The 21356-nt window shown below is 39.0% G+C and overlaps 1 protein-coding gene across 13 annotated transcripts in view; it reads right to left on the minus strand.

The window, feature by feature from the left end:
- The window catches only part of ZGRF1 (zinc finger GRF-type containing 1), a 98731-nt gene that overhangs the window by 55937 nt on the left and 21438 nt on the right, over positions 1-21356 (minus strand). For 6 of the 13 annotated variants that reach the window (XM_054554334.2, XM_054554340.2, XM_024245953.2 and 3 more), the window contains 4 exons: positions 15737-15801; positions 12483-12533; positions 9136-9219; positions 6638-6811 (listed from right to left, as the gene is read on the minus strand). In XM_054554334.2, coding sequence (XP_054410309.1) covers positions 6638-6811; positions 9136-9219; positions 12483-12533; positions 15737-15801 — 374 coding nt within the window. The remainder of the gene's footprint in view (positions 1-6637; positions 6812-9135; positions 9220-12482; positions 12534-15736; positions 15802-21356) is intronic. The other 7 variants (XM_063723584.1, XM_054554335.2, XM_063723585.1 and 4 more) reach the window with 5 other exon arrangements.

Here is a 21356-nt window from a genome sequence, read left to right on the forward strand (position 1 = left end):
TAAAAGTTTCTGTGCTGGGCACAGCAGCTCACGCCTGTAATCCTAGCACTTTGGGAGGCTGAGACAGGCGGATCACTTGAGGTCAGAAGTTTGAGGCCAACCTGGTCAACATAGTGAAACCCTGTCTCCATTAAAAATACAAAAATTAGCCAGGTGTGGTGGTGCACACCTGTAGTCCCAGCTTCTCGGGAGGCTGAGGCAGAATAATCACTTGAACCCAGGAGGCGGAGGTTGCAGTGAGCCAAGATCACACCACTGCACTCCAGCCTGGGTGACAGAGGCAGACTCCATCTAAAAACAAAAAAAAACAAAAACAAACAAAAACAAAAAAAAATTCTAGAGGGAGGGTCAGGCACTGTGCTCACACCTATAATCCCAGCACTTTGGGAGGCTGAGGCAGCAGGATCACTTGAGGGCAGGAGTTTGAGACCCGCCCAGAAAACATAGGAAGACCCCATCTCTAGAAAAAGTTTTTAAAAATTAGCCAGGTGTGGTGGTGTGCATCTGTAGTCCCAGCTACCCAGGAGGCTGAGGCAGGGAGGTTGGCTTGGGCCCAGGAGTTTGAGGCTACAGTGAGTTATAATTGCGCTACTGCACTCCAGCCTAAGCAACAGAGTGAGACCTTGTCTCTAATAATAATAATAATAGTAATAGTAATAATATTTCTAGAGAGAGAAGGCACTGCTAAATTTAAATTACAAAGAAGTGGGAGCAGTGGTTCACTTCTGTAATCCCAGCACTTTTGGAGGCTGAAGTGGGTGGATCATTTGAGGTCAGGAGTTCAAGACCAGCCTGGCCAAGATGGAGAAACCCTGTCTCTACTAAAAATACCAAAAAAAAATTAGCTGGGCGTGGTGGTGCGTGCCTGTGGCCCTAGCTACTCGGGAGGCTGAGGCAGGAGAATCACTTAAGCCTGGGAGGCAGAGGTTGCAGTGAGCCAAGATCGTGCCACTTCACTCCGGCCTGGGTGACAGAGCCAGACTATCTCAAAATGTACCCATACACACACACACACACTAAAAAAAAAAAAAAAAAGAATAAAGCAGATCATATCCAAATTCTACACTAAGTCAAACTATCAATCAAGTATGAAAGCAAAAGAAAACCATTTTCAACATGCAAAGTCTCCCAAATTTTATCTCCCCTTGCTCCCTTTCTTTGGAGGTATTCAAAGATGTACTCCAGCATAACAAGAAAGGAGACATGGTGTTCAAGATGTAAGCAACTCATGCTAGGAAGGCGGCAATGGGCATTCTTAAGTTGTCAATTATACAGTGCATACTGAAGCAGGCAGATGAAAACCCTGGAAAAGATGCCATAGGAAAATAATGGAACTGACACTGATTATATGAAAAGTATGTGTGAATTCCTGTATTAAGGAGTATTTTATAAAGCTTTTTGAGGGTATGGAAAAACTTTGCCCCAGTATTCAAAAAACACTAAGCAAATTTTAAAAAGAGACAATTATAAACCAGAAAAACCCAAAGTTATAGAGGGAAGAAAATGTAATCATAGTATACCAATTGGCTCAGCAGTGAAAATATTAAAACATTTATAATAATGAAAACATTGAATATATATTTATCTTAAAGTTATAATATAGCTATTAATATTACAGGTGCCTGGAAGAACATAAATGAGGGATTCAGAAACAACTAATTTTACTGTAGCCCCTGTAATCATTAGCTCTTGTTAAAGACAGTGCAAAATCTTAATAGTTATTAAAAGCATCAAGGTGCTTTTATTAATTAATAATAGTTTTTATTAATTAAAAACATTAAGTGAATACTTAAAGAGTTCTGAGCTCCAGAAATCACAGAAAACACTGACAAATCTGATTATATAAATCAAAACATTTAATTTTAGAAAAATCATAATCAGGCCAGTCACGGTGTCAGATGCTTAGAATCCCAACACTTTGGGGGGTCGAGGCAGGTGTATTGGTTGAGCCCAGGAGTTCAAGACCAGCCTGGGCAACATGGTAAAACCCTATCTCTATAAAAAATTTAAAAATTAGCGAGGTTTGGTGGTGTGTACCTGTAGTCCCAGCTACTCAGGAGGCTAAGGTGGGGGAATCACTTGAGCCTGGGAGACAGAGGTTGCAGTGAGCCGATATCATGCCACTGCACTCTAGCTTGGGCAACAGAGTGAGGCTCCTTCTCAAAAACAAAAAAATCAGAGTCAAAGCACTAACATAGTGGAAAAAAATGACAAAGGGTTAATTTTCTTAGTATGTAAACAGCAAAGAGCTCCTACAAATCAAATATACAAATAATATATAGAGAACTTCTATACCAAAACTGTAAAACATTACTGGAAGATATTACAGCAGATTGAAATAGAGGGAAATATTTTTATAATATTGAAAATTTATCAATAACATATTATAAAAATGTTAATTCTCCCCAAAATTGACATGCGCAATGAAATTTCATCCAAATTCCCAGCTTGTGTGTTATGTGTGAAAACCATTAAGCTAGTTCTAAACATATATGCAAATGTAAAAAAAATGAGAAGAATAAGGTGGGAAGATTTAAAGATATGTAGAAAGCACATAGGCCAGCCACTGTGGCTCACGCCTATAGTCCCAGCACTTTGGAAGACCAAGGTGAGAGGACTGCTTGAGTCAGGAGTTTGAGACCAGCCTGGCAATATAGCAAGACCCTGTGTCTAAAAAAAAAAAAAAATTAGCCAGGCATGGTGGTGTGTGCCTATAGTCTCAGCTACTTGGGAGGCTGTGGAGGGAGGATTACTTGAGCCCAGGAGTTTGAAGCTGCAATGAGCCTGTATAATGCCACTGCACTCCAGCCTGGGTGACACAGTGAGATTGTTTAAAAAAAAAGGAAGAAAGAAAGAAAACACATACTTTGTGACTTCTGAAATTGCAGACCAATAAATCAGAAGAGAAACTAATAAGAGACCCTTAATATATGGACCCTTGATTCATGGCAAAGGAATGAAGAAAAGATAGTTTTTTCAATAAATGGTGCTGGGTCAACTGAATATTCATATGGAGAAAACAAGTAACTTTACATAAAATGTACTCAATACATAAAAATCAATTACAGGTAAATTATAGATCGAAATGTGAAATGTAAATTAACAAAGCTTGTACAAGATAATATGAGAGAATATCTTCATGATCTTGAGGTAGAGAAATATTTTTTTTTCTTTGATACAGGATCTCACTCTGTCACCCAGTGTGGTGGCGTGATCATGGCTCAAGGCAGCCTCAATCTCCCAGGCTCAAGCGATCCTCCTACCCCAGCCTGCTGGGTAGCTGGGACTAGAGGCACACATCATGACACCTAGCTAATTTTTAAATTTTTTTTGTAGGGACAGAGTCTCACTATGTTGCCCAGGCTGGTCTTGAATTCTTCGCCTTAAGCGATCCTCCTGCTTCAGGCTCCCAAAGTCCTGGGATTACAGGTGTGAGTCACCTTGTCGTCCAGAGAAAGATTTCTTAAACAAGATACAAAAGCACTAATCGTAAAGGAAACAACAAATAAATTACATTAAAAATGATAAACTAGGGCCAGGTGTGGTGGATCACTCCTGTAATCCCAGTACTTTGGGAGGCCGAGGCAAGCGGATCATGAGGTCAGGAGTTCGAGACCTGCCTGGCTAACATGGTGAAACCCCGTCTCTACTAAAAATACAAAAATTAGCTGGCGTGGTGGTGGGCACCTGTAATCCCAGCTACTTGGGAGGCTGTGGCAGGAGAATCACTTGAACCCAGGAGGCGGAGTGTTGGGAAAAAGCTGAGTGTTGGGAGGGAAACTGAGGTAGGGCTTGCATGACTGACATAATGTCCTCTGGAATGTGTGCAGACTTGCTGGCTCCTTGCTTCTAGCCCTCCTAGGCTCCTATTCCCATTATCTCAAGTAGCAGAACATGTTCCTTATAAATGCTAAACTGTCACAGCTGTAGATCATGTGCCTGCCCTTTTGACCTCCACTTTCTCACCACCTGTTTCTCCGTTGGATTACCAATAAATAGCATGGGCTCCCAGAGATCGGGGCCTTCGCAGCCTCCACGATCGCGATGGCCGCCTGGTCCCAGCTTTACTTCTCAAATTGTCTTTTTCTCAATCCTTTGACTCTGCCAGACTTCATCACCCCTACAACCTGGTGTCAGGTCTGATCACCCCAACAGCAGAGGTTGCAGTGAGCCAAAATCACGCCACTGCACTCCAGCCTGGGCAACAGAGCAAGACTCCATCTCAAAAAAAAAAAAAAAAAAAAGATAAACTAGGCCAGGCGTGGTGGTTCACACCTATAATCCCAACACTTTGGGAGGCTGAGGAAGGAAGATCGTTTGAGCCCAGGAGTTCAAAACCAGCAGCAACCTGGTGAAACAACATCTCAAAAAAATTTAAAAAATTAGCTGGGCAGCTGGGAGTAGTGACTCATGCCTATAATCCCAGCACTTTGGGAGGCCGAGGCAGGCAGATCACTTAGAGGCTAGGAGTTTGAGAACAACCTGGCCAACAAAGCAAATTGTTAAGCTAGTTCTAAATGTATATGCAACCATACTAAAAATACAAGAAATTAGCCAGGCATGGTGGCGCATGCCTGTAATCCCAGCTACTAGGGAGGCTGAGGCAGGAGAATTGCTTGAACCCAGGGGGCAGAGGTTGCAGTGAGCTGAGATCACACCACTGCACTCCAGACTGGGTGACAGAGCAAGACCTTGTCTAAAAAAACAAAATTAGCTGGGCATAGTGGTGGGCACAGGTAGTCCCAGCTACTCGAGAGTCTGAGGCAGGAGGATTGCTTGAGTCCAAGAAGTTGAGGCTGCAGTGAGCCATGTTCATGCACTGCATTCCAGCCTGGGTGACAGAGTTAAGACTCTGTCTCGAAAAACAACAAAAAAAGAAAAATTTTTGATTCATCAAAGATACCATTAAGAGTGAAAAGGTAAGTAAGAGTCAGGAAAGATATTTGCAAAGCATACAACTGACGAGTAGGTATCCAAATTATATAAAGAATTCCAGAAAATTTTTTAAAAGATAAGCACATCAATTAAAAAATGAGGAAGAGGCCAGGCATGGTGGCTCACGCCTGTAATCCCAGCACTTTGGGAGGACGAGGCAGGCAGATCACCTGAGGTCGGGAGTTCAAGACCAGCCTGACCAACATGGAAAAACCCCATCTCTACTAAAAATACAAATTAGCTGGGCTCTGTGGTGCATGCCTGATCCCAGCTACTTGGGAGGCTGAGGCAGGAGAATTGCTTGAACCCAGGAGGCAGAGGTTGCAGTGAGCCGAGATCACGCCATTGCACTCCAGTCTGGGCAACAAGAGCAAAACTCCGTCTCAAAAAAAAAAAGGAAGAAAGCTGAACAGGCACTACATCAAAGAGGATAAAGAGATGGCCAATAGGCATACAAAAAAGGTCCCAACCTCACTATCAGGCAGGAAAATGCAAATTAAAACTACAGCTGAAGTACCAATATATACCCACCAGAATAGCTAAAATTGAAAACCAAAAACAGCATCAAGTGTTGGTAAAGATATAGAGTGATGGGCACTCTCATACACTCCTAATGGAAATGTAAATTATAAACCACTTTGGAAACCAGTTTGGCATTATGTACTAAAAGTAAATATATCCTATTCAGTGACTCAATGATGCTACTCCTAGGTAATATAACCAACAGAAGTATGTCACACACGTGTGTATATGTACATGTTCATGATGGTACTTGAATGTTCACAGCAGCAGTATCTGTAATAGTCCCTTAACACAAATAACACAAACATCTGAAGAATGGATAAATTGGGATATATTTATGCAACAGAATACTACAACAGCAATTAAAATGAATAAATTATAGCCACAGGCAACAACATAAATGAATTTCAAAACTGCAATATTAAACAAAAGAGGGAAGACACAAAGAATACACTGTGTATGATTCTATTTATATAAAGTTTTAAAAGCAAAACTAATAGATGGTTATAAGTCAAGACAGTGGATATCTTAGGGAAAAGTGAAAAGGGTAGTGATTGAAAAGGGGCAGAAAGAGAGCTTCTGGGATGCTGATAATGCTCTGTTTGTTAAAGGTGGAGGTTATATGCGTATGCTTTGTGGTGATTTACTTATTTCATATATGTATTATGCTTTTTTTTCTTTATTTCTTCTAATATGTATTATGCTTTGACAAAAAGGGAAATTTAAAAAAAATCTCTTTGATGAAGACTGTTTCAAATACATGCTTATCATTCTCACCTCATGACCTCTATTTTCATCCCCAGAAATCTGCCTTTGGTAGCAACTAGAGGTACTCAGTGTCATATTTAAAGAGAGAAAGGAAATATCAGAAGAAAAAAAATCTATTAGATGTTAAACAGGTGAGTATTTTCTCTGTGTAATCTACCTGTTTGCTTTTGTCATGAATTTATAGTCTTCTCTGAAGTGAAAAGTAATCTGTTAAACTCCCAATTTTAAAAAGGTAATACATCTTTCAAGTAAAATACTTTTATTATTTAGTTTTGAGATATTATGCTTCTTGTCAATTTACTGTACTCCTTTTTAACTTATAACTGCACAAACAACTATACTATTTTCACAAAATGTAGTATTAACATAAAGAAAATGATTTGGCAAAATACAACTATAAAAATATTGTTACCTGCAAGAAGTCAATCTGCATACACGTGCGAGGTAACTCTGGTGTCTCTGTCATAAAGTTTTCATACTCAGTGCTATCTGGAAACTGACTGCATCCTAGCTGTGAGCTGTGTCCTCTGACCATTACACCACTAGTAGCTGATCCTTTGACTTGATGTCCTTGAAACTCAACAGGCTACAGGTAAATTATTAAAAATAAGAATTGCATAACTATAGGTTGACATATATATTCACAAAGTAAACACACAGAATATAATATATAATTCAGCTTTTTATTACAGGAACTATTGTAAATAATTACCAGGAGCTAATGCTGAAAACCGGGAAATTCTCCTATTATCCTAAAACATACATTATGGGTAACAAATTCAAAGTGCATCGATTTAACTGCATTTAAGTTCAACATTAAAAAGTATGATTTAGGCTGGGCATGGTGGCTCACATCTGTAATTCCTGCACTTTGGGAGGCCGAGGCGGGTGGATCACTTGAGGTCAGGAGTTCAAGATCAGCCTGACCAACATGGTGAAACCCCATCTCTACTAAAAATATAAAAAATTAGCCAGGCATGGTGGTGCGTGCCTGTAATCTCAGCTACTTGGGAGGCTGAGGCCAGAGAATTGCTTGAACCAAGGAGTTGGAGGCTGCAGTGAGCCGAGATTGTGCCACTGCACTCCAGCCTGGGTGACATAGAGAGACTCCATCTCAAAAAAAAAAAGGATGATTTATAGCCAATGAGGGAAAAAAAAATGAATAAGTATAATTTTATTACAAGCATAAAGATCAGTATAATAATAATAGCTAATTAAACCAGAAATATTTAGTTGCTTCTCAATGCTTCCACTATATATTACACAACTATGCATTACATACAATACTATATATTATAGACTTACAACTTCATACTTCAATGAAGTTTTTCCTTATTTCTGTACTAATTGTACTGTAAGCCCCTTGTAAGCAGAGATGTTTTGCTTCATCTAGGTACCACCTATATTTAACACAGTACTTGGTATACAGGAAGCAATCAATAAACAGCCAGTAACAGAAAGGGAAGAATGAGAAAGAATGCAAACAGCATTTCTCTTTACTTATGGGTTTTGTAAAATATCAGGCTCAACTGCAGGATGGGTGGTGGACTCTCTGCCTCTCAGTAGAAAGATGTGATACCCTACTGCTCTGAGAGCAAAGGCCTAAGAGTGTGATTCCAATGTAGACATGTTCCTTAGAGAGAGGCTCTTTCACTCAGTCTGTTTTCAGGCTTCAAATGGCTTTCTCTGCTGCCCCCTGGAGGGTTCTAGGATTTTTTACTCCATACAAAGTAAAGCCTACCCAAAATGTGGAAAAATAAGACTGTAATAGAGTCAAAGGAATGTAGGTAAAGGATTAATTCATTTTTAACTAACAAAATGACAGTAATATATAATTTGAATATTCTCTTATTCAAAAATGAAGAACTGTAAATCACACATTTGAAAGAAAAATCTAATTTAAATGCCCCTTTAATAAGACTTTGGTGAAAAATATTCTTCTGAATTTAAAAATAAACATTGCAATAAAAATGAGTCTCAACTGTTAAAGATTCTATATATTTCTGCTTCTGCTTTGTCTGATGGGTAATGTATACTCCCCACAAGGAAACAGGTACATTGCCTCCCCACCTTTTTTTTTTTTTGAGACAGAGTTTTGTTCTGTCACCCAGGCTGGAGCGCAGTGGCACAATGTTGGCTCGCTGCAACCTCCACCTCCCAGGTTCAAGTGATTCTCATGCCTCAGCCTCCAGAGTAGCTGGGACTACAGGTGTGTACCACCACACCCAGCTAGTTTTTGTATTTTTAGTAGAGATGGGGTTTTGCCATGTTGACCAGGCTGGTCTCGAACTCCTGGCCTCAAGTGATCCACCCGCCTTGGCCTCCCAAAGTACTGGGATTACAGGCATGAGTCACCATGCCTGGCCAAAATAGGTACCTTGCCTTCTATGCTGCCATGTAGATCTCTTCGAGAGGTGTGTTGGGTTTTAGGAGTAGAACTGCTATTTACAAAACCCATCCATTTTTATGCTGTTGTCTTTGTTAATTTTTGATATAGAATAGGTAGCACTACTTAGATGTTGGTTACATATACTTCTATATACTCAGAAGTATAAGTGGTAGAATACTGTAATAAGTTAAAGGGTATAAAGATACTCATTTTGTTCCCCACAGAGTATTCATTAATTTTACTCTACATGGCTTTGTGTCCAACCCCTAGAGTATCCTATGTATGGAAGGATAATGTAAACACTGTATTACCAGCTCATTAGTAGTATAGAGAAAGTTTAAGACCAAAAATGGGGGCAGGAGTCATTAAATAGTTTTTCTTGTTCTTAAAACCAGACTCATTTATTATGCTACTAATCTTCTGCCTGTGAAAACTCTGATACTTGTTTTTTTTGTTTGTTTGTTTTTTTAAATATATATATATAGTTGGTTAAAGAAATCGATGTTCTTCACAAATTTTACCTTAGGGTCACAGGTTTTTCTCTCTATTTGTTTAGGAATAACAGCTAGAAAAGCAGTCTCTTCTTTACTTCCCAAGGAAGAGAACTAGGATAAAATATGAATAAGTTATCTAGTTAGCTAGAATAGTTTCACAGGTGGTTCATGATTTTGATGGAAAAATAATTGCAAAACTTAAGTTTGCCCTGTGAAAACACACTCGCCATCTTGCTTCTCTCTACACACACATACAAGCTAGCTCTCCCTGGCAAAGGGGTACTTTAGCAGGTAAGTCACTATGCTAATTAATTTTAAAACTCAGCATATTAGAAAATTCTTATTCTAAATTTTTAATTAAATCTTTGAACACTAGAAAAAAATGCCAGGTACAACTGGGTGCAGTGGCTTACGCCTGTAATCCCAGCACTTTGGGAGGACGAGGCGGGCGGATCACCTCAGGTCGGGAGTTCGAGACTAGCCTGACCAACATGAAGAAACTCCATCTCTACTAAAAATACAAAATTAGCCGGGCGTGGTGGCACACGCCTGTAATCCCAGCTACTCAGGAGGCTGAGGCAGGAGAATTGCTTGAACCCTGGAAGCAGAGATTGTGGTGAGCTGAGATCACGCCATTGCACTCCAGCCTGGCCAACAAAAGCAAAACTCCGTCTCAAAAAAAAGAAAAAGAAAAAATAAAAAAATGCCAGGTACATAATAAATCACCTGTCAAACCTAATACTATGTTAATGCAGATCATCTATTTTAAAATTAGTAAGAAATGAAAGGAAGAAAAATTGAAAAAGTGTAATTGACTATTTGAAGAATGAATCACCTCCTAGCAATCATAAAACACAATACTGACAACAGCAACAAGTCATTTTTAGTTCATTAAGTAATATATAAAATAACCATAATTTTTCATATGACTTGGATAGACACAGAAAATGAATTCAACTACAACAGTAATTGTTTAAATGTTTAACAAATATGAAGAAAAAACACTTCCCCAATAGACCGAAGAGGTAAAGTAGTATATTTCTTCAAATAATGGTCACTTTCCTTTAATAACACTTATATATAAGCACAACTGTCAACCAAGTAGCTCTTAAAAATATTCAACCTATATTTTAGAATTAGAACTTTCTTTTCTTTTTTTTTTTAGAGACAGGGTCTTGCTCTGTCACCCAGGCTGAAGTGCAGTGGCGCAATCGTTGTTCACTGCAGCCTTGACCTCTGGGATCAAGTAATCCTCCTGCAGGCATGTGCCACCACGCCACCTAATTATTTTTATTTTAAAAAAATTTTTTTAGAGTTGGAGTCTCACTGTATTGCCCACACTGATCTCAAACTCCTGGCCTCAAATGATACTCCTGTCTTGGCTTCCCGAAGTGTTGGGATTACCAGTGTGATCCACTGTGCCAAGCCAGAATTACAATTTTCTAATATACAGTTTTCAAAATTAATTAGCATACTACCTTCTCTGCTAGAATAGCTCTTTTGCAATATGTAGTTAATTATACTTTAAAAAATGAGGCAGAAGTGGCATTAAGGGTATCTTCAAAGAACACGCTGTTTTGAAAGTTCCTTCTACCACCAACATACATAAAGAGGTTGTTTCAGAGAGTTGTAGTAAGAACAGCCATTATAGGCTGGGCACATGCCTATAATCCCAGCACTTTGGGAGGCGGAGGTGGGAGGATTGCTTGAGGCCAGGAGCTCGAGACCAGCCTGAACAACGTAGTCAGACTCCATCTCTACAAAATAAAAAAATAAAAAATAATTATCCAGCCATAGTACTGAGCACCTGTGGTCCCAGCTACTTGGGAGGCTGAAGCAGGAGGATGGCTTGAGCGCTGGAGGTCAAGGCTGCAGTGAGCTGTGACTGTACCACTGCACTCTAGTCTGGGTGACAGAGTAAGAACCCGTCTGAAAAAAGAAAAAAAAAAGAGCCATTACAAAAATACAAATGTACTCCTATCTTAAAGCTAAAAACATTTAAATAATTTTTATTGCAAAAGATTATTAAGAACTTTTCATTACTGTGGAATGACAGCATATTTTTATTGTCTTGTTAATAAGAGGGGGATCACACTATGTCATATTATGTGGTCCAGGCTGGACTCTATCTCCTCAGCTCAAACGATCCTCCTGCCTCAGCCTCCTGAGTAACTGAGATTATAGGCACGGGCCACTGCTCCCAGCTTCAACAGACTTTTAAAAAATATGTGATATTTAAGTGGCAACTCATTCTAAGGGAAAAAATAGTGATAGTGTTTATCTGTAGTTTATACTCTGTGATACCTGTCCTTAAAAAATTTTAAACCTAGGCCGGAGGTGGTGGCTCATGCCTGTAATCCCAGCACTTTGGGAGGCCAAGGCAAGCGGATCGCCTGAGGTCGGGAGTTCGAGATCGGCCTGACCAACATAGAGAAACCCCATCTCTACTAAAAAAATACAAAATTAGCCAGGCGTGGTAGTGCATGCCTGTCATCCCAGCTACTCAGGAGGCTGAGGGAGGAGAACTGCTTGAACTCAGGAGGCGGAGGTTACGGTGAACCGATATCACACCATTGCACTCCAGCCTGGGCGACAAGAGTGAAACTCCATCTTAAAAAACAAACAAAAAAAAAATTTAAACCTTATTTTTTCAAGTGAAAAAAAGACAAAAATGTGATCATTTGTAAGCTAAATTTTGTAGTTGCCAATTATTTATAATTTTATATGTGTAATCTTGTTACATAAGAATGAAAAATGGCAAGTAGCCATAATACAGGTGTTTTTTTATTTTGTTCTGTTTTAGGCAACAGAGCTGTAGGGATAATTGTCAATGGCTCATGGGTTTGGTAATGTTTGCAAGTTTGCAAAACTAACTTCATGGTAAAGAATTTGTTATTTAACCAAATTATATTGATCATATGGTACATTTATACTAAATGAATATCACTACAAATGATTTCAAAAACTGACAATATATAATACAAACTTAAATTTATTTATAAACTTAAAATTACATGCCATACCTATATATACAAATATAATTTGGCTAATTTTTTTTTTTTTTTTTGAGACGGAGTCTCACTCTGTCACCCAGGCTGGAGTGCAGCGGCGTTATCTCGGCTCACTGCAAGCTCCGCCTCCCAGGTTCACGCCATTCTCCTGCCTCAGCCTCCCAAGTAGCTGGGACTACAGGTACCTGCCACCACGCCCAGCTAATTTTTTGTAGTTTTGGTAGAGACGGGGTTTCACCATGTTAGCCAGGATGGTCTCAATCTCCTGACCTCGTGATCCACCCGCCTCAGCCTCCCAAAGTGCTGGGATTATAGGCATGAGCCACCGTGTCCAGTGGCTAATTTATATTTTAAATAACTTACCTGCACAGACTGAAGTGGTTCACTTAGTTCAACTTCATCTTCTTTTAGTATCTTAGGAATAGAATATTAATTTTAGATAAACTAATAGGCAATAATAATTCAGAAAACAAAAATATAAATTTCTATTAGACTTAAGAAATACTAGGGCTGGGCATGGTGGCTCACGCCTGTAATCCCAGCACTTTGGGAGGCCAAGGTGGGCGGATCACCTGAGGTAAGGAGTTCGAGACCAGCCTGGCCAACATGGTGAAACCCTGTCTCTACTAAAAATACAAAAATTAGCCGGGTGTGGTGGCGCACCCCAGCTACTCAGGAGGCTGAAGCAGGAGAATCGCTTGAACCCGGGAGGAGGAGGTTGCAGTGGGCAAAGATTGCGCCACTGCACTCCAGTCTGGGCAACAAGAGCAAGACTCCGTCTCAAAAAGAAAAAAAAAAAAGAAATACTAGAACACCATCACTAATATGAAATAAAAACTGGCCAGGCACTGTGGCTCACACCTGTAATCCCAACACTTTGGAGGCTGGGGTTGGAGGATTGCTTGAGCCCGTGAGTTTGAGACCAGCTGGGGAACATAGTGAAACCCCATCTCTACAAAAAATATAAAAGTTAGTTAGGTGTGGTGGCATGCACCTGTAGTCCCAGCTACTCAGGAGGCTGAGGCAGGAGAATCACTTGAGCCCAGGAGGTCAAGGCTGCAGGAGCCAATCACACTACTGCAGTCCAGTCTGGGCAACAGAGCAATAACCTGTCTCAGAAAAAAATACATACATAAAAAGTAAAATCCTGATGAAACAGTATTGTCACTTAGCAAGAATTTAAAAAGCTCGCAATGGTACTAGTAAAAATGAAGTAAAATAAATATTCTAATTGTAAAACATTAAAATTTTTATATTTGAAAATATCATGGCCGGGCACAGAGGCTCATGCCTATAATCCCAGCACTTTGGGAGGCTGAGGTGGGCGGATTACCTGAGGTCAGGAGTTCGAGACCAGCCTGGCAAACATGGCGAAACCCCATCTCTACTAAAAATACAAAAATTAGCCACGCATGGTAGCGTGCGCCTGTGGTCCCAGCTACCCAGGAGGCTAAGGCAGGAGAATTGCTTGAACCCAGGAGGCTGAGGTTGCAGTGAGCCAAGATCATGCCACTGCACTCCAACCTGGGCAATAGAGCAAGACTCCGTCTCAAAAAAAAGAAAGAAAAGGAAAAAAAAAGAAAATATCAAGAACCCAAGAAAGAAAGTTGTTCCTAGCCTTCCAAATAATTACTTCTACTTCTGGAATCAAATCTAAGGAAAAAATTTAAAATGCAAACAATGATTTATGTGTAAAAACATTTATTAAAGTGTTACTTATAATAGCAAAATGCTGGAAATTATTTAAATGACCAAAACAGAGAACTATTTGTCCAAAGCATAAGATAGCCATAGGATGGATGGTAAATAACTTTTAAAAGGTATGTTTAAGAAGAATTATTAATAATGTAAGATAATACGACGATATTAAGGGGAAAGGATATAAAACTATTTATATACATCTAACCATTTTTTTTTAACTGGACACACAAAAATATCTGGAAACATTAATAAATATTCTGAGAGGTAGGGTAGGTTTTATTTTTTTCTTCACTGTTTTCTATATTTAAAAAAAAAGAAAAAAAATCAAGATTATTAAAAGGGGAGAAAAAGGACCAGTAACATAGAGAATAAAGTAAGATATAAAATGGAGGCAAGTGAGGCCAGGCCTGGTGGCTCATGCCTGTAATCCCAGCACTTTGGGAGCCTGAGGCGGGCGGATCACTTGAGGTCAGGAGTTGGAGACCAGCCTGGCCAACATGGTGAAACTCCATCTCTACTAAAAATACAAAAATTAGCTGGGTGTGGTGGCACGCGCCTGTAATCCCAGCTACTTGGGAGGCTGGGGCAGGAGAATCACTTGAACCTGAGAGATGGAGACTGCAGTGAACCTGGGAGATGGAGACTGCAGTGAACCTGGGAGATGGAGACTGCAGTGAACCTGGGAGATGAAGACTGCAGTGATCATGACACTGCACTCCAGCCTGGGCGAAAGAGAGAGACTCCACCTCAAAATAAATAAAAACAAAAATAAAATGGAGGCAAGTGAAACATTCTACTTGCTTTTGTTCCAAACATGTCTGTAGAAAGACCAGTGCCATATAATGAAAGAACTGACCCTCCAAAAGTGCTAACGGCATCCCCATTGAGTAAGAAACACTAATCTAGATGAATTATCCTAGAATTTCAATTCATCCTAATTAGAACTATTATTTTTTATATAACTACCATGGTTACCAAACTATGCAACAAGGTACTCTGAGGTGGCACAATGAACTCACAGGAACTCCACAAGGTGTTTTATATGTAGGGTAACAGTGTCACCTGACATCTGTCTGACACCTAATGAACTACTAACTCCAGGTCTGTTTCTTCATCAGATCTTGCTACATTTCTTTCAATGACATTGCGCCTTTGTGAAGCTGGGTTCTGAGAAACTGCTGTGATAAAAAGCAATTATCATGAGAAAATCAATGTGTAACAAGAAATAAGGTGGTGTTACCTAATCTATTCCAAGATTTGAGAAGTTGTATAGTGCCCAACAGAGGTACACATTCCATTAGTAACTGTGAGGTTTTGTGGTTTTTTTTTTTTTTTTTTTTGAGATGGAGTCTCACTCTTGTTGCCCAGGCTGGAGTGCAATGGCATGATCTCGGCTCACTGCAACCTCCGCCTCCCGGTTTCAAGCGATTCTCCTGCCTCAGCTTGGAGAATTAGCTGAGCTAATTCTCAATTAGCTAATTCCCAATTAGCTGAGCTTACAGGTGCATGCCACCATGCCTGGCTAATTTTTGTATTTTTAGTAGAGATGGGGTTTCACCAAATTGGCCAGGCTGGTCTCAAACTCCTGACCTCAAGTGATCTGCCTGCCTTGGCCTCCCAAAGTGCTGGGATTACAGGCGTGAGCCTCCACGTCCAGCCATGTAACTGTGTTTTTTAACAAACAAAATGCTTACAAAGTTACTAGGAAATACTTGAGTTGCTTAATACTATTAACTACATAATAAATGAAACTGTTAGGTATTTCTTTTGGCTGAGGAAGACAATGAAAAATTACTGAGATACAGGAGGAGTCATGAACCAAGATAGCTTGGGACTGTATTACTATAATTCTATTACAAATTATAGAACATTCTTATCAAATTAAAAAAAAATACTCTTAGAAAAAAACCCTGTACCTGTTGAGAATCCTTGTGCAGATGAGGAGACTTTGGTGAAACTACTGTAATAAATGGTTTCCTCACTGGAATCGAGAAAAGAAATAATCATATCATTGTTATATATAGCAGTACTCTAAAATTCAACTTATTCCTAAAACCGAAACAAGGAATATAACTTAAATTTTAAGATCAGAATCTTGGTAATTGTTCAATCTGGAATGTAGCACTTGAGGATTCACTGTACTGTTCTCTGTTTAGATTAAAACATTTTTATGATAAAAATTTAAAAATATTTAGAATGAAAGCCTTTTTACTTTCTAAGTCGATAGTAGGAATGTTTCCTTGTACTAATTTTTACACAAATTAAAAAATAAATACTAACCCAATAGTTAATAACCTATACTAAAAATGCTAAAAATGAAGTACTGGACAATTGTTAGGAACAAGAAAGTCAAGACTCCCAGTATACTGTTGCTATGTACAAACAAACATAGAAAAAAAAACAGAGTTGGGCATGGTGGCTCATGCCTGTAATCCCAGCACTTTAGGAGGCCAAGGCAGGCAGATCACTTGAGGCCAGGATTTCAAGACCAGCCTGGCCAACATGGTGAGACCTTGTCTTTACTAAAAACACAAAAATTAACCAGACATGGTGGTGCACAACTGTAATCCCAGCTACTCAAGAAGCTGAGGCAGGAAAATCACTTGAACTTGGGAGGTGGAGGTTGCAGTGAGCTAAGATCACGCCACTGCACTCCAGCCTGGGTGACAGTGAGACCATGTCTCAAACAAAAGAAAAAAAAAAACAGCACTTCATGCTATTTCTAGTCTATCTTAAATCCATTTTTACTATGGCTTAAGAAAAAAATTCTATATTCTAAAAAATTCACTCAACAATTATTTTCCAAGTGCAGTGTGCCAGGCACCAGGGAAAGAGCAGTGAACAAGACAAAAAAAATTCCTTGAAAAAAGAGAGACACAAAAGACAAATAACTAAACCAGATAAATTCAGATTATGATACAAAAGGGTATCTCATTGAACAGTGATATGATACAGAACTATTTTTGATACAGGAATTAGGAAAAGTTTCTCATGGGAAGTAACATTTAAGTTGAGATGAAGAAAAAACTCAGCTATGACAAGGGTAAAAGTGCTCGGGTAAAAGGCTGAATACAAAACGGCAGAAAAGTTGGTAAGCCTGCAGAATGGAAAGGAGTGCAGGGTGGCTAGTTTTGCCACCTTATCAGGTATCCATTTAAAAATAGAAATTTTTTTTCTTAAAAAAAAGTACATATTCAATAATCTCTTCTCTTCTAAAATCACAGAAAGACTAATTTTAAAGTGACAATTACAGTAAAAAATCATAGCTATAACCAGTGTAAACTTCATTTTTAGGCAATTGCTATTTATGATTTCATTATTTTCCTGCTAAAATTCAGAATAAAATAAAATAAAAAATAATTTTGGAACTTGACATTTCTAACAAGTTTTTTAAAAACACTGGATGAAAATTGATGTTGTTTTCCTTTACTGCCTTTGCTCCAGAAAAACATTCTAAATTAACATTTCTAAGCTATACACAATTATCTCACAAAAAATTTAGAGTTTTATCACTTTCACACATTCTAAATTGGTGGCAAAATTTATTCTTCTCTAATTTTGCTTTAAACTTCATAAAAGTATGTTATACCCTAGTGATTCAATCTTCTCAAACTGTCTCAAGCAACCAACTTAATCCTTTTTAGAGAAATATATTTGTATCAAAAAAGTGAATTTAGTCGATCATTACTCATGGATTCTGCCTACTCCCTAAAGTTTATTTGTAACCCCAAATCAGTATTTGCTATACTTTCATGGTCATTTGCAGACATACATAGAACAGCAAAAAACAAATTGCCTGAAGTGCATGTTCTCAAGGTAACACTCTGGCTTCTTGTTTTAGCTTATGTTGTAAACAATTATCTTTTTCGTGGTTGTTTAGTGCCACATTTTTCATTTTTGTGCTATTTATTGGTAATTTCACTACTTAAAATGTCCCCAAAGAGGCCAGGTGCAGTGGCTCACGCCTATAATCCAAGCACTTAGGGAGGCCGAGGTTGGCAGATCACCTGAGGTCAGTTCAAACCAGCCTGACCAACACAGCGAAACCCCGTCTCTAATAAAAAAACAAAAATTAGTTGGGTGTGGTGGCACACACCTGTAATCCCAGCTATTTGGGAGGCTGAAGTGGGAGAATTGCTTAAACCCAGGAGGCGGAGGTTGCAGTGAGCCAAGATCACGCCGCTGCACTCCAGCCTGGGCAACAGAGTGAGGCTCTGTGTCAAAAACAAAAAAGTCCCCTAAGAATAGTGCTGTCTAGTGTTCCCAAGGGCAAGAAGACTGTGATATTCCTTATGAGGAAAGTGCATATGTTAGGTACGTTTTTTATAGGTAAGAGTTATATTGCTGTTGGCTATGAGTGAGTTCAATGTTAATGAATCAACAATATATATTAAATAAGGTTCTTTAAGCAGAAATATACATGAAACAAGGTTATGTATTCATAAATTAATGAAAATGTTCTGACCACATGCTTGCAGGAACCTAACCCTGTATTTCCCATAGGAGCAAGGTTTACCATTTACTAATTATGTGTTTGCAGTGACGTCACAGAACTACTGCAAATAATCAGAATCAACTGTAATTTTCTTTCCAACTTGATGAGAGAAACCAGTTGGTTTTCCAAAACTAATTTTTTTTTTTTTTTTTTGAGATAGAGTCCTGCTCTGTCACCCAGGCTAAAGTGCAGTGACAGTCTACTCACTGCAACTTCCGCCTCACGGGTTCAAGCTATTCTCCTGCCTCAGCCTCCCCAGTAGCTTAGATTACAGGTCTCCACCACCACACCCAGCTAATTTTTATATATTTTATTAGAGATGGGGTTTCACCATGTTGGCCAGGCTAATCTTGAACTCCTGACCTCTGGTTATCCGCCCACCTCAGCCTCCCAAAGTGCTGGGATTACAGGCATGAGCCACCACACCTGGCCTTCAAAACTAAATTCTATAATCCCTAAATCTCCATGCTAGAACTTTATATTCTTATATGGTATCATATAACTTTATCTACTCATATTTATTTTTCATTAAAGCTTTTTACTTTTTTTTTTTTTTTTGAGATGGGAGTTTTATTCACTCTTGTTGCCCAGGAGCACAATGGCATGATCTCGGCTCACTGCAACCTCCACCTACCAGGTTCAAATGATTCTCCTGCCTCAGCCTCCTGAGTAGCTGGGATTACAGGTGCCTGCCACAATGCCCATCTAATTTTTTATATTTTTAGTAGAGACAGGGTTTCATCATGTTGGCCAGACTGGTCTCGAACTCCCAACCTCAGGTGATCCACCCGCCTCTGCCTCCCAAAGTGCTGGGATTACAGGCATGAGCCACTGTGCCTGGCTACTTACTTTTAATATTTTAGAAAATAAACTAACAATTGTCTTCAAACTTAATTACATTTCAAAGAATCATTTTAGTAGGTACAATAAGTTATTTACATTTTTCTCAGGAATCACATGAGATACTCAAATAAAAGTTCAATTTTACCTTTTGGAAGTAGTGCACTGCTCATTTACATTCAAATATATACATTATTTACTACTATATTCTTTAAAATACAATGCTGTTGCCAGCATACCATAAGGAAAGTCAAAAGATCAATGACATACTGAAAGAAAACATTTACAACATATATCATAAGGGGCTAATATCTCTTATAAAGAACTCTTATAAATTAAGAATCAAAAAACCAACATCCATTAAAAATCTGGACAAAAGGGTAGATAGAAAAGATAGTTCATGGAAAAATATACACAAATGATGTTTAAACATATGAAAAGATGCTCAATTTCACCTGTAGTAGTAAAAACACAAATTTAAAATACACTGAAAAGGTCAGGAGTGGTGGCTCACACCTATAATCCCAGCACTTTGGGAGGCCGACGTGGGTGGATCACTTGAGGTCAGGAGTTCGAGACCAGCTTGACCAACATGGTGAAACCCCATCTCTACTAAAAATACACTATTAGCCAGGTGTGGTGGACACACCTGTAATCCCAGCTACTTGGGAGGCTGCGGCAGGAGAATCGCTTGAACCTGGGAGGCAGAGTTTGCAGTGAGCCGAGATCACATCACTGCACTTCAGCCTGGACAACAAGAGCAAAACTCCATCTCAAAAAACAAAAACAAAAACAAAAACAAACAAATAAATAAAATAAAATACACTGAAAAGCCATTTCTCATCTATTAGATTGGCAAAAATTCAAAAGCTAGGCAAGACACTATTGGCAAGGCAGTGGAGAAACACCCAGTCTCATACATTACTGATGGGAATGAGAAATGATTAATTCCTATAAAGAGAACTTTGAAGTATCTGTAAAACTACCCATCTATTACCCATGTACCTAGCAATCCTAATTTTAGAAGTTTGCCCTGAAGACACATCTCCAAATGTTAAAAAAAAAAAAAAAAAATCCAGGCCAGGCATGGTGGCTCACACCTGTAATCCCAGCACTTTGGGAGGCCAAGGCAGGTAGATCATCTGAGCTCAGGAGTTCGAGGCCAGCCTGGGCAACATGGTGAAACCCCATCTCTACCAAAAATACAAAAAATCAGACGGGTATGGTGGCGTGCACCTGTAATCCCAGCTACTAGGGAGGTTGAGGTGAGAAAGATTACTTTAGCCTGGGAGGTGGAGGTTCAGTGAGCTAAGATCATGCCACTGCACTCCAGCCTGAGTGACAGAGTGAGACCCTATCTCCAAAAGAAAAAACAAAAAAACAAAAAAACTATATATACTTATACAGATATAGATAAGTATAAATATAAATTGAGGTTATTCATTTTCCATTTGTAATAATAGTAAAATATTGGGCATAATATTTTACTATTAGGAGACTAGTTGAATAAATAATAGTGCATCCACATAGCAGATTATAGAGCTATAAACAAATAAAATGAAGACAATTCCTATGAAGTGATACGAAGTAACTTCCAGGATTTTTTTTTTTTTTTTTTTTTGAGAGAAGTCTCACTCTTATCCCCCAGGTTTGGGTGCAATGGCTTGATCTCGGCTCACTGCAACCTCCGCTTCCCAGATTCAAACGATTCTCCTGCCTCTGCCTCCCACATAGCTGGGATTAAGGTGCCTGCCACCACGCCTGGCTAATTTTTGTATTTTTTAGTACAGACAGAGTTTCACCATATTGGCCAGGCTGGTCTCGAACTCCTGACCTCAGGTGATCAGCCCGCCTCAGCCTCCCAAAAGTGCTGGGATTACAGGTATGAGCCACCGTGCCAGGCCCCAGGATATATTTTTAAGAGAAAAATGCAAGGTGTTAAAGCATATGAATTTGGTATTTTACTGAATATGGGGAAATAAGAATTTCTATATGGAGATATTTATTTTTACAAAAAGAACCATAAGTATATTGGTTGCCTAGAGCAGGTGGGTAGGAATGGGACAGAAAGTACAGGAAAGGAATCTGAGTATGTTTGTATATAGCTTTGACTTTTGAACTCAGTTAATATTTTACATAGTCAGAAATAAAAATAAATTGGGCCAGGTGCAGTGGCTCATGCCTATAATCCCATCACTTTG

This window comes from Pongo abelii, chromosome 3 (assembly GCF_028885655.2).
Source record: "Pongo abelii isolate AG06213 chromosome 3, NHGRI_mPonAbe1-v2.0_pri, whole genome shotgun sequence".
Lineage (NCBI taxonomy): Eukaryota > Metazoa > Chordata > Mammalia > Primates > Hominidae > Pongo > Pongo abelii.